The sequence below is a fragment of the Cottoperca gobio genome, chromosome 23, assembly GCF_900634415.1.
Source record: "Cottoperca gobio chromosome 23, fCotGob3.1, whole genome shotgun sequence".
Taxonomy (NCBI): domain Eukaryota; kingdom Metazoa; phylum Chordata; class Actinopteri; order Perciformes; family Bovichtidae; genus Cottoperca; species Cottoperca gobio.
Window position 1 is genome coordinate 4,932,823 of NC_041377.1, and position 12,178 is coordinate 4,945,000.

At 43.6% G+C, this 12,178-nt stretch overlaps 2 protein-coding genes across 2 annotated transcripts in view; one reads left to right on the forward strand and one right to left on the reverse strand.

Annotated features, from left to right (window-relative positions):
• The first annotated feature begins 960 nt into the window (after positions 1 to 960).
• Positions 961 to 5,785, forward strand: mest (mesoderm specific transcript). The gene is made up of 12 exons (XM_029462222.1): positions 961 to 1,102; positions 1,464 to 1,653; positions 2,307 to 2,386; positions 2,471 to 2,548; positions 2,646 to 2,782; positions 2,947 to 3,005; positions 3,385 to 3,425; positions 3,549 to 3,619; positions 3,723 to 3,824; positions 3,905 to 3,981; positions 4,387 to 4,450; positions 5,167 to 5,785. Exons 2-12 carry the CDS (start codon positions 1,500 to 1,502, stop codon positions 5,282 to 5,284), a joined length of 981 nt encoding a protein of 326 aa, XP_029318082.1. The 5' UTR covers positions 961 to 1,102; positions 1,464 to 1,499; the 3' UTR covers positions 5,285 to 5,785.
• Positions 5,786 to 5,790: 5 nt separating this feature from the next.
• The window catches only part of copg2 (COPI coat complex subunit gamma 2), a 7,556-nt gene continuing 1,168 nt past the window's right edge, over positions 5,791 to 12,178 (reverse strand). Inside the window, exons 4-24 of the mRNA XM_029462221.1 lie at positions 12,039 to 12,110; positions 11,825 to 11,904; positions 11,501 to 11,576; positions 11,254 to 11,346; positions 11,053 to 11,139; positions 10,737 to 10,894; positions 10,087 to 10,220; positions 9,904 to 9,971; positions 9,500 to 9,688; positions 9,251 to 9,346; positions 8,794 to 9,037; positions 8,493 to 8,568; positions 8,193 to 8,296; positions 7,844 to 7,969; positions 7,667 to 7,735; positions 7,351 to 7,532; positions 7,095 to 7,224; positions 6,888 to 6,985; positions 6,620 to 6,758; positions 6,304 to 6,402; positions 5,791 to 6,143 (exon numbers count right to left, since the gene is read on the reverse strand). Of these exons, the coding sequence (XP_029318081.1) occupies positions 6,013 to 6,143; positions 6,304 to 6,402; positions 6,620 to 6,758; positions 6,888 to 6,985; positions 7,095 to 7,224; positions 7,351 to 7,532; positions 7,667 to 7,735; positions 7,844 to 7,969; positions 8,193 to 8,296; positions 8,493 to 8,568; positions 8,794 to 9,037; positions 9,251 to 9,346; positions 9,500 to 9,688; positions 9,904 to 9,971; positions 10,087 to 10,220; positions 10,737 to 10,894; positions 11,053 to 11,139; positions 11,254 to 11,346; positions 11,501 to 11,576; positions 11,825 to 11,904; positions 12,039 to 12,110 (2,451 nt within the window). The 3' untranslated portion in view covers positions 5,791 to 6,012. The remainder of the gene's footprint in view (positions 6,144 to 6,303; positions 6,403 to 6,619; positions 6,759 to 6,887; positions 6,986 to 7,094; positions 7,225 to 7,350; positions 7,533 to 7,666; positions 7,736 to 7,843; positions 7,970 to 8,192; positions 8,297 to 8,492; positions 8,569 to 8,793; positions 9,038 to 9,250; positions 9,347 to 9,499; positions 9,689 to 9,903; positions 9,972 to 10,086; positions 10,221 to 10,736; positions 10,895 to 11,052; positions 11,140 to 11,253; positions 11,347 to 11,500; positions 11,577 to 11,824; positions 11,905 to 12,038; positions 12,111 to 12,178) is intronic.

The following is a 12,178-nucleotide window of genomic DNA, read 5'->3' on the forward strand; positions in this document are numbered from 1 at the left end:
TCTTGAGTGAGGGAGATTTTTACTCAAGTAAGATGCTTTTCTGCATAACCGTGCAATTGCCAAATGTATTATGACCACATTTAGTTTTTGCACAATTGTGGACCATAACATTTAATTTCACACCCTAAGCGAGTAATTTGATTTAATTTGTCCAAGAGGGAAATTTACTAAAATTGTGTTTGTTTTAAAACAAGCCCAGATTGTATCATACTGTAAGTACTGCAGATATAATTAATGCTGCAAGATCGATTATCTATTAATATGGCAAATATGTTCTTCAATAATTTGTGTTTGGTCTATAAAACGTCAGAACGTTATTTTGCCTAACGGACAAAGAAAGATAAGTTAGAAACAGTTTTGCTTAAATGCCTGGAAAACCTACAGTAATGTTCAACCTTCACCGCCCTGACTCAAAGCAATGGGGTCCTACATGAACACACACCTTTCTGCCTAAATTTCCGTTATTTCCTTATTTGTGTTGGGAAAAGTACGATGTTATGTTATGTACGTAGCAATCAGGATTTTCATTGAACTGTGAGGATGTGTGTGATTATTTGCACACAAACACTATCAATCCAATGTTTAATCAAAACACACGCCCGCAGTATTTTGGAGTGCTAAACTCTTAATTAATAAAACTAAGGATTGAATTGTTACTTATTTAGTCATCAATATTTTTTCATACAGAAAAAAAATCCTTAGTTATCAGGGGTTTCAAAAGTACTTACAACAATAGATTATCAAAATTGTTGCGTATAAAATTTCTGACTAACTGCTAATTAATTAATTTATAATCTCAACTCTAGATGTCATTACACTTCCACACCAGCAGAGGGCAGTATAATTCTCCCCGGGCCTCAAGCTCCTACCCTTTAAACAAAGATTGTGTATTATCGAGATGAGTCACGCGGTCTTCGCTTCTTAACGGGTAAAAACAAGCCAAAGTGAATACGCTGCCTCAGTCTGCCTAGCAACAGGAGTGAGACGTCTGCTCTTTTCTTCTTCTCTGCAAACCGTCGCTCCTTTCCGCTCCGCAGGAATTTCTTCTGCAGTAATGGACTCACTGGGCGAAGGTCTGCCAACGACAGGTCGCAACATTTCTGTAAGTACTGCAGTTTGCTACCGTGTCAGCCTCATAAAACAAGCATAACCTGTTGTAGAATGAGTGTAGTGGAAGCTAAGAGCTGTGTTTGGCTCTCTTGAATCCCCCCCCCCTTAAATTGCACATTATAGTTAATTTACTGTAACGTTATATCCTTATTTGAGTGACAGTTGATCTCAGTCAGCGTTTTTTTTTTAGCTGTTTCTTATCAGATATGCACATTAGATTATTGTGTTGTGTAATGTAAACAATGTAGGTGGGGAGGGAGAGATAGCATGGTCACTTCTCCACGACGATCTCACCTGTAGGGAGTTATATTAACCTTCACTATACTGCTGCATGTGACTCCATAATCTCTCAGAGGCAGGAATGAGACTCCCCCATCGCTGAGCTCAAGATGAGAGAGTGGTGGATACATGTGGGTTTGATCTGCATCCCGCTGGTGGCCGTGTACCTGCACATCCCGCCCCCTCACCTGTCCCCTGCCCTGCAGAAGTGGCACAGTGCCGGGGAGGTGTTCCACTTCCGAGGCAGGGAGATCTTCTACAGAGGTAAGACAGTACAGTTAATTTAGCTGACCTACAATAAGTGCAAACAATCATGAGGATACAACTCCGAACAGCAAGAATCTTGCAAGTACATTAGCTTCAAATAGGTGTAATCCTTTAAGTGCAGAGCAATAGCTTCAAATAAGCCAAACAAAAGCCAATTGTCATAGGATTGTAGATCCAAGTAGTTAAAATGTATATTTTCTTCAGGCTAACACAGGCCTGAATATGACAAGTCAATGTGGGGGACATTTAATACAAATATAAACAGCTAACAGATTGTCATGTAGTTTAAATGACTCATGCAGCCGAGCCTTCTGGCATGCAATCATATGCACATAACACCCTAAACATTACAAATTAACTTAGCAGTCAAGCAAAACTCACATGGAGCCTAATTCACAGATCTTATTACAACGCATCCATGTAGCCACATAGAGACCTATTTCCAGAAACCAGACATCTTTTCTTTGATGCAAGTTAATTCTTCTTCTGCTACAACTATTCGGACGGAAATGTACTGAGAATATGAGGGCCGGATCAAAAGACACATGTGGTCTAAGGAGATGTCTTTAAACGTCTTGTTTTGGGAAGACCTCCCTAATTGAGAGGCTGAAAACAACATTGTCTGCCTTTTTTTTTGGTCCTCAAACTAGATTCCTATGGTGCTTTGGGAAGCTCCGATGTCATCGTTCTGCTCCATGGCTTCCCCACCTCCAGCTTCGACTGGAACAAGGTACCTGCTGCACGCGCTTAGTAGCTAGTCAACACACCTATGTGAAAACGCCAGAGAGCAAATGTGTGTGTCTTGCCCGTACAGATCTGGGAGCCGCTCACTCAGCGCTTCCATCGAGTCATTGCACTGGACTTCCTGGGTTTTGGCTTCAGTGACAAGCCTGTGAGTACATTCAGTGTAGATGAATTCAGTTAAAACATACTTCTGATATTTACTCACTTACTCATGAATTGTTTCCCCCTGTGCCTGACCATCCCAGCGACCCCACAGGTACTCCTTCTTCGAGCAGGCCAGTGTGGTGGAGGCCCTGGTGGCTCACTTGGGTCTGAGCAATCAGCGACTGAATCTGCTGTCACATGATTATGGAGACACTGTGGCCCTGGAGCTGCTCTACAGGTACTTGTGTGTGTGTGTGTGTGTGTGTGTGTGTGTGTGTGTGTGTGTGTGTGTGTGTGTGTGTGTGTGCCAGTGTATTTCTTTAATTGAGAGTAAAATTATAAATTGCTTAACAACTCTGTCTGTGTTTTTCTTTTCTTTTCTCCGTCCTGCTCCCAAACCAGAAGTGACCAAAACCGCACGGGTCACCTGACCTTTAACAGCCTGTGTCTTTCTAACGGAGGTACAGTGCCGTGTATTGTCTGTGCTCATGTCGTAGCTAGAAGCTTTTACCAACACCAACGGCAGCGATTGTACGTTTTGAAATCAATGAGAAATTCTTCATCCACGTGTGTAAATGAATTACTCGCCCCGTGTTACCTTGGAACAAATGATACATTTGTGGGTAAAGTATTCCTTTGAGAACTCTCGAAATAAGATTTGCAAATAGGACTAAAACATTGCCAGTCTACTGAGCATGGAGTTCATGTTGTATCAGGTTGGAAGGTTTCCAACAGTAAGCAGCTTACTGTGAATATTTGAATGAGTACTATAAATGTACCCAAATCTGATTGCTCTGTTGTGAAAGTCACAGTCAGTGCTGACTCTTTCATTTCCACCAGGATTATTCCCAGAAACACATTACCCACGTTTGCTGCAGACGGTGAGTCACCTTTTGGTTTTCTTCATCCTGCTCTTCATCTCATGTGGAATTATGTAATGTAACTGGATTTGGTGCATCTGTTTGGCTGTCAAAGTTCTCACTGAGAACTTGTTTTGCCTCCAGCTTCTGAAGGACTCCACTTTTCTGGCTCCAATTCTGATGCGTATCACCAACTCTATGATCTTCCAAAAAGGGTGAGAGAACCAGAGTTTTATTCCAAATTGGGAGATTGAAATATATGTTTGTACCCGTATGTAATATGTTCCTTTGTTGATACCGTTTTCTGTTGACTGGCAGGATTGGAGATGTGTTCGGCCCGTACACGCAGCCCACAGACGCTGAGTTCTGGGACATGTGGACGGGTTTACGCCACAACGATGGCAACTTAGTGTTGGACAGGTGTGTGTTTGCTTTGTGTGCACATTCACTTCATTATTTGCTGCGTTGTTCCTTCATTTAGTTTTCTCCTTCTCTCTCAGTATTCTGCAGTACATCAACCAGAGATTGAAACACCGAGAGCGATGGGTGGGCGCGCTCACCTCCACCTTCGTCCCACGTGAGTTGCACCGTGTTGATAAATCAGACGGTGGAAGTTGTTTTTGTGCAGGCCAGACACTTCCTTAAGGTGTATTAACCCAGCAACCTTGGCGAGAGAGCCGCTGACGCTAAGCTGCTTAGCACGCGGGAAGCCTCGTTGTCCATCTGTGATCCCGAGCTCAGAGAGGGAGGTGGGGGGCAGGGATGTGTGTGTGTGCTACTGACACAGACCTTGTGGTAAATGTCAGTGCGTGTCAGTGAGTAAATGTGATCAAATCAAGTGTCGGGTTGTTAAGAAGATAGAAGTCGGATCAAACTATATATGCAACAATTGATTGGGGCACCATTTTTAATTATCTTCCTGTTTTAAATCAAGCAACCCTTCCTCTATGACCCTCTCTCATCATCCCTCTTTGTCTTTCAGTGCACATGATCTACGGACCCCTGGACCCGGTCAACCCTCATCCTGAGTTTATCCGTCTTTACCAGTGAGTGCCCCCCCCCCCCGCCCCCCGCCCATGATTCTTAAACCGCCGTTCAGATAATCTGTAGTACATTCATCCCCTTTCAGATCTTTGTCCAACTCACTCTGAATGTGACTGATGACAAATTGCGGGGAAAAAGTCTCCACGTAGCGTGTTTGGCATAATTAAGTGAAAATGTCTGTTTTTAGAAATTAGATCATGTATTTTTTATTTAAGTCCCACTGCAGGCCGAACTGAATTTAACCAGAAAGGTGACACAAAACCTTTAGTATCACAAGACCATTAACATTTCCACCAGGCTACAGAGGAAAAGGATCAACTGGCCTTTGTCACATTGAATCATTTATTCAGAAATATTAACTCTTTTGGTTTAAATCTTGAAAATAATGCTGCAATAGTTTGTGTCAAAAAATGTTTATATATACCACAAAATAGATAGTGGTATCTGCATTTGTACAATATTTGTTGGGCATTGTAGCAGAGGGATTACAGAAAAATAAAGATGCCCACAACATGATTTGAACCTACAAAGACGTGACTGATGGGTCAGTGTCTTAAGCCACCAAGGTGCCCACATTCATTGTATCATTACTACTATTTGTCACCTGCTGAACCAACTTTTGTGCCTTTTGTTAATCACTTCATAATAATAATACATTGAATTTCTATAGCACCTTTCTAGAACTCAAAAGTCTCACAAATGTATCCTGTTCCTGCAGGCAGCTGGTCCAGAGGTCCACGATCACCGTGTTGGACGAACACATCAGCCACTATCCTCAGCTGGAAGATCCCACAGGCTTCCTCAATGCATATTTCAATTTTATTAACTCTTTCTGAAGAGATACCAAATGCAAGGCATTAATTCATGAATTAATTCAGACCTGTTAACAAGCAGTTTTGTTTTTTTGTTGCAACATTTATTCAGTGTTAGAAATGGTCACATGTGGTGCAGAGAGCTTTCCTGATGATTGTAGCCAGGAGTAGTGCTGCATCAGTCTGAGCTCTAGTCACCGGTGATGGGTTCATTTACCAGCATCTATCCCTAAATGTCAACTACCATCGACGACAACTGTGAGCTAGCAACCGGACTAATGTACTCGATGTGAGTTTATAGACCCTCTTCCAGCATAATACTGAAGGTTGTTAGGTCGTGTGATTATTTAACTTTTCTGTGGGACAGTTTTGATTCCCTCCATTTTCAGTTTTTAGTCCTACAGATACATTCTGAAAGAATTTTGATATGATTTTCTACATTTCTCTTGATGTCAATGAAAATGTCAACTTTTCTTCAAATAAAACTAGTTTTGTAATAAATAAAAAAGGTGTGAATGAATGAAACTCGATGTACTTTGACAGAATTTATTGAAGATTTGACAGAAGAATATTCTCACTGCAAAGAAAACATGAGGATCAGCAGACAGTGTGAAGAAAGAATAAAACATTTATGGTGTCAGCATAATAATAATCACAATATCATTATACATAAAAGTTTTAGAGCTGTGGAAAAGTGATGTTTGTCGTGCAGAGATGAAATGTCTCGTCGTTGCGTTGGCACGGCGAGCGCTTTAGCCCACGGAGGCTAGGATGACGTCGACGACCGTCTCTTCACCACTGCGAACCGTCACCTGCATGGTGACACCGTCAGCCAGCGCTAGTCGAGCACGAACAAGCACGTCATGGCCGCCCCGAAACACACCTGAGAGGAGCAGGAAGGAGAGCGGTCAGTGGCCAATCAAATCACACCTGTAAGAACCTCCATTCACCTGGCAACTGAGATGTTTGTATTTAAAATCTGGAAGGAGTTTGTGTTCAACAGTATTGTTATACAAATGTAAATCCTGCCATCCAACACCCACCAGCGAGGAAGAGGACATGCGAGTTCTTGTTTTCGGGAACTTTGTCGGAGCGTTCGCATGGCTGCATTCCCAGGAAGCTGATGATGTTCCCCACCGCCTCTGTACAAGAACACCACAGATGAGTCACGTAACACTCAGCGAGTCAGTTATTGCATTAAGCTTCGATGACATTCTCTGTAACTCTGGACTCGAGCGTGTGAACGATCAGTGAATGCTGACATTTCAATTCAACTCAAAGAAAACTTGAATCCGTTTCAAAAACTAAACTTCTGTACGTTGACCTTTGAATTATCAATAAGTGCAATTTCTGACTTACCGTCTAGAGTCCGTACAGACGCCAGGGCAAAAGTCTCTTCCTTCTCAAACTCGTCTCCCACTTCTTCCCACGCCGCTCCAAAGTTCGGTTTCAAAACCTTCTGGATGTGGTCTGCAACGGTCACCTCCAGATCCTCCAGCTAAAGAAGAGCAGGGCGGAGGAGGACGAGAATCACAAACAAGATGGAACCACGGCGACAAACGGGAAACAACGAGGATGATCTTAATCTTTTGTTTTGATAGTTTGCGGATGCGCTGAGATCACGTACCACGTATTCATCATCATAACCGTCGTCGTCTGGGTCTCCTGTGTTGGGGTCGCAGTCTCTGACCAGGTACTTCATAGTACAACTGAACGTACAAGACACTGAAAGATGGGAAACATCGTAAATCTTCTTATACACAGTCTTTTTTCACATTTCTTTGGATGTTAAACAATGTTTGCAGCTACTCCAATAACATCTCAGCGTTCCTACCAGCGGTGGGGTCGTCATCGGGCAGGCGGACCAGAGTGTAGCAGGACCCAGGCTGACTGTAGGGGAGGTTAGCGGCGGGGATGTACTGTATCACCTCGTAGGACTCTGATGGCTCCATCTGCACTACGACCTGAAACAGAGCCACGCAATACAATCACATCAAATCTGTTCCCGTGTTTTAGTTTAGTCTGCACGTATCGAGCCAGATCTCCAGAACAACAATGACCGTGAAACAAAATCCTCTCTCGGCCGGTACCTTCTGCAGGAGCTGGTCATTCAGGGTGTTTGTGCAGTCGAACTGGAACACCATGTGCCTGGCGAAGGTGTGTTTGACGCAGCGCACCACATATTCTGTCTCAGCCTCCGTCAGCTGCACCTGCTCAGAGGACTTGAAGAGCGGCCCGAGACCCTTGAACTCTGTGATGGCCGCCAGTTGTTCTGTAAACACGGCCGGAAGTGCAGAGAGACACACAGACAGAGGACAAACACAACTGTAAGTTTACTAAATAATGTCAGGGATCAGTGTGAAAGTGAGCATCAGTGTCTAATATTGATACGGTTTATAATCTTACCCTGATAAATATCCTGGCGTGACGGGGTCAACCTCTCTGGCAGTTTGCTGCTGGAAATAGGGGCCATTTCTGGGAAGAAAAAAAAACAACCTTAACAGACGCTCCTGAACCATCTGACACCAGGATAGTTTCTCAGCAGAGGATAAAACCCTGTGCAGATTAGCTACGCGGTTTTACCCGTTTTGTGTTCCGTCATGGGAGTGGTGGCCAGAGGGACACTCTTTATGTCGAAAGGTTTCTCTGAGGGCTCCAAAGTGTACTGGTGGAGGGACTTCTCCAGGCCGGGGATGGACACAGACAGACCTGAGAGCAGCACACAGAAGAGGAGACGTTCACATAACATTTCTAACATCATCTGCTGAGTGTTTGCCCTACGAGCTGCCTGACGGGAGCCCCAGCGAGATGCTCTTCACATATATGGCTTGTACGTTTTGACCGGCAGCTTCTACGTACCACAAACAAGTGTGTGTGTGTGTGTGTGTGTGTGTGTGTGTGTGTGTGTGTGTGTGTGTGTGTGTGTGTTTACCATTAAAGATGTAGGCAGCATTCAGAGCCTTCTGCTTCTGCTGTAGCACGTTCATGTAGAAAGTAGCTCTGTCTCGCACTTCATCATCACTGTCCATCATGCACCTACCAGAACGGACATGCGTGTTAAAGTCAGACGTATTCATTCAATCACAAATGTGTAGTACAGGGTGGATATTATATTTCATGAGTCAAATAAAAATGATTCATTTTCTTTTGTATTTTTCACAAAGATGAAATGTGGGGGGGGGGGGACACAGTCACATAAGAAATATATAAACAAATGAAAGTTAATGAGTACCTCTGCATGAGAACCAGGACGCTCGGCAGCAGATCATCATTCTGAGCTCCAAACTTCGCCAAAGCGCTGACTGCAGCTGAGGTTGGAAGAAGAAACAAATGTTTCTATTAGTTATAAAATGCCAAGAAACTAGCGTGAATATTAATCACACGGCATGTCACGTAACTGATGTGCTGCTAAAGTAAGGGTCGTGCTGACATAGACACTTGAATGTTAGAAGTTATACCCCAAAGTCGAGAAAAGTTGATATTAAATTAGTAATTCATTAAAGTGAGGCCCACACAGCGTCCCACTGTCTCACCTGCACGAACCGCCTCGCTCTCCAGCACCACTCGGTTGAAGATGAAGCGGATGTACTTGGAGGGCTGGGGGGTGCGTGGGCCCTCCTTGCCCAGTAGGTGCAGGATCTTTGTGGCAAGCACTGTGTGCTCGCAGTCCTCGATGAACTCGCAGAGGTGGGCCAAGCCCGTCTCCTTGCTCTCTGGGTTTTCCTCGATGATGCTGATGATGCAGTCCACGATGGCCCGCTTGTAATCAAACCCACCCTGCAGGCAGAGGAGAGCGAGTCTTAAACACAACGGCACCGTACACTGTATGTCAACCAAGTAATATGCATCAGCCAAACTAAACCCTACTAATCATACCGGACGTATGCTCTCTTTATAGCAAGTGTTCTGGAAAGGTAAGGATATCACTGATAAGGAAGCTCTCCATTAAAGTAAAGACCAAAGCCAGTGGTCTGTTAATGATCCACTCACATCATCTCTGAGCATGTTGGACAAGAAGTTCATCATGACGCTGTGCTTCCTGGGATACTTCTGGCACAGAGCACTGATGGCCTGCACCACCACCACCTGCAATAAACAAGCATCAGCAACAGGTGTAGGACAAAAGATGGAACACAAAAAACAGGACTTTTGTGGCAACATTCTCACACCCCAACACCCTATGTGTATGGATTTAGTCGTACTGCGTTACAGGATAAAACTAAATCTAAAGTGTCTGACCTTGAACTCGTCCGAGATCTCGGAGACAAACGAGGAGATCTGTTTCATGAGTCGGTCCACGCTGCTCTCGCTGCCGGTCTTGAGCAGAGTGGTGATGGCCAATGTGGCGATGCTGCGGTTAGAGTCAGTGATCAGATTCTCCAGGTCCAAGTTGCATGCAGTCACGGCTGATGGATGCTTCATGGCCACCTAGTGGACACAAAGAAAATGTCATGTGTAACTGTCTGTTTTTATCAGTGTGTTGTCAAGACAGATCAAAAAGGACTACAACCACTTCTATACTGCCTTTTAACATAACGCAATTTGTGAATAGCTCAGCAATATTGACTGACTTGAATTAAAAGATCTATGCTGATACAACATAAATAAGCCATGAGACGGAGGGATGGAGAGTAAAGCTGTACCTTGTTGAGGGTCCTGACTGCAGCGTATCTCAGGGCTGCTTTGGGAGAGCTGCAGAAGAGCTGCAGTACTGCAGGAAGACAAATACATTCACAGTGAGAGTCATCAACACATTCTGTCCTTTCAGTCAACTATACAGACAGAAAAGTCAAATGAAACAAATGAGGTGCGAGTAAAGTACTGACCGGACACAGCAGGGGCCAGCTCCCGGGCAGTACAGTTTGGCATATGGACAATGGCAGAGGCAGCTTCATACACCACCATCTCATTCTTGTTCCTCAGGCAGCTCTCAATGAAGTCGAACAAGGGGCTGTCGTGACTGAAAACAAAGACAGAATACAATGCTGTAAACATCCTGACGACAAGACATCAAACCTGCAGTTCACCCCGTGTTTTTAGTCCCACTCAGAGGTTTCTTAAGCTGGAATTCCACTACATGGCACAGCTTTACTGGCTCTTGTTTTCCATTAGCAAAGGTTGTTGTAGTACCTTTTTTTTTGGTACTACCTCAGTCAAGCCAATACTAGAAGGTGGAGTTCAAACACTGCAGACCACTGATTGGTCAGAGAGAATTGTCACTAGAATCCCGCCTACACTAAGGGGGTACAGTGAAAACAAAATAGCAAAACACACCTGGAGCCAAAAGTGAGTCGAGCAGAGCCGTGCGGGGCAGTGGAACACATAGCATTAGACGACAACACCCCAAAACACAAAAAATGTGCTTCTCTGAACCTTTTAAAAAATACCCCAGTGGGGAATCAGCTGTAAGACTAAGCAAGTACCAAGATGTCTGTGTGTGTCTGCTAGAGCATCAGACTGCTGCAGCTCTACTCACCCTCCCTCTGTCTCGTCCAGCAGTTTGCTGGCGATCCTGATGAGCATGCAGTAGGCAAAGGGAGACTTGAGACCAGACTTTGTGAACTTGTTAAGCATCTTGGTGACAGCAAGACGGTCGTTCTTCCTGAGGTGATACAACAGACCCAGGGCATGGTACTGGAAGACAGGACACACAGAGGTTTTTTTTTTTAAAACAATTTTGTTTCATCCAAACAACCGTAAATATGAACAAACATTAATTTTGCCTCTACACACAATAGATGGTTAAAAATACCATAAATTCTCAAGTCTTTACGCATGTCTGTACTACCCACCTGGACCATGATGTTGTCACTGGAAGCAGCCTCCTGAGCTTCATTCACCCAACGCTTCACCACATCGTAGCTCATCTTCACCATGTGCTGAACACACACAAACAGAAAGGAATTCATTAGCCACCAGCAACTTTATCTCAATTATACATATATATATATTATATGATGTAAATTCTAATGTAAAACTGTAACATATTTTACCAGTGAGGAGACCAGAGCTGAGCTGGACACACTGGGCACCTTGTCAACAATAGCCTGCTTCATGTATCTCTCAATGGCCTGCAGCATGGTGGTCTGTGGAAAAGAAGGAACATTTAACAAATAATGCTTCACTTTATTATGATAATAATTAAATAATATATACAGGATGGTTTCTTTCTTGCATGAGATGACAAGGTGAAGGGAGATATTGAGGGCAAGGAAGAAACTAAAATGAAGCAGCACTCACATCTGTAATCCTGCAGAGGGCTCTGATGGCAGGTCCTCGGTATACATCTTCCTTCCCGGTCATGTCTTTGGTCAGGCTGTAAAATACCACACAAGGAATAATTAAATAAACTGTGACTTAAAATAAAGTGAAACAGATTAAAGCAGTTACAAAAAAACATTCACAGAGAGTAGTTATATCTAAAAATTAAAATATTCAGACCATGTCTATTTACCAGATGTTATAGCATGAGAGAAATCTAAAGTGTGTACACACTGGAAGATAACGGCTGAAGAGATTTGCGTACAGGTGATATTAAAAGTTATTCAACTTCATTGTACAAACCTGCTAGTGACAATGATGACATCCTCAGAGATGTTGGCCATCTCTTTGATAGTCAGGTAGCACATCCTCCTCAGGGTTTGCTGAGAAAAATAAAAGAGTATGAACTTACTATATTTATATTTGAAAACTCCAGACTGATGCTATGCGGCTTGAGCTAAACTAGAAACCAAACACAGTATCTAACCCATTAACCAATGAATGAATGATAGCTTACATCATTGGACTGAAAGAGCCTGGTCATCGCGAAGAAAGCCTCCGTGGCCTCTGTGGTGCCAAAATGTTCTCCCTTAAGAAAAAGAAATAAAGGAGTGAGAGACTTTAGATCTTAAGCTGGGTGCACAAACAGAAACACAA

Coding starts and splice junctions, on each gene's coding strand:
- mest (XM_029462222.1), top strand. CDS start 1,500: ATGAGAGAGTGGTGGATACATGTGGGTTTGATCTGCATCCCGCTGGTG. Junction 3,825..3,904: donor GGCAACTTAGTGTTGGACAG/GTGTGTGTTTGC, acceptor CTTCTCTCTCAG/TATTCTGCAGTACATCAACC. Junction 4,451..5,166: donor GAGTTTATCCGTCTTTACCA/GTGAGTGCCCCC, acceptor CTGTTCCTGCAG/GCAGCTGGTCCAGAGGTCCA.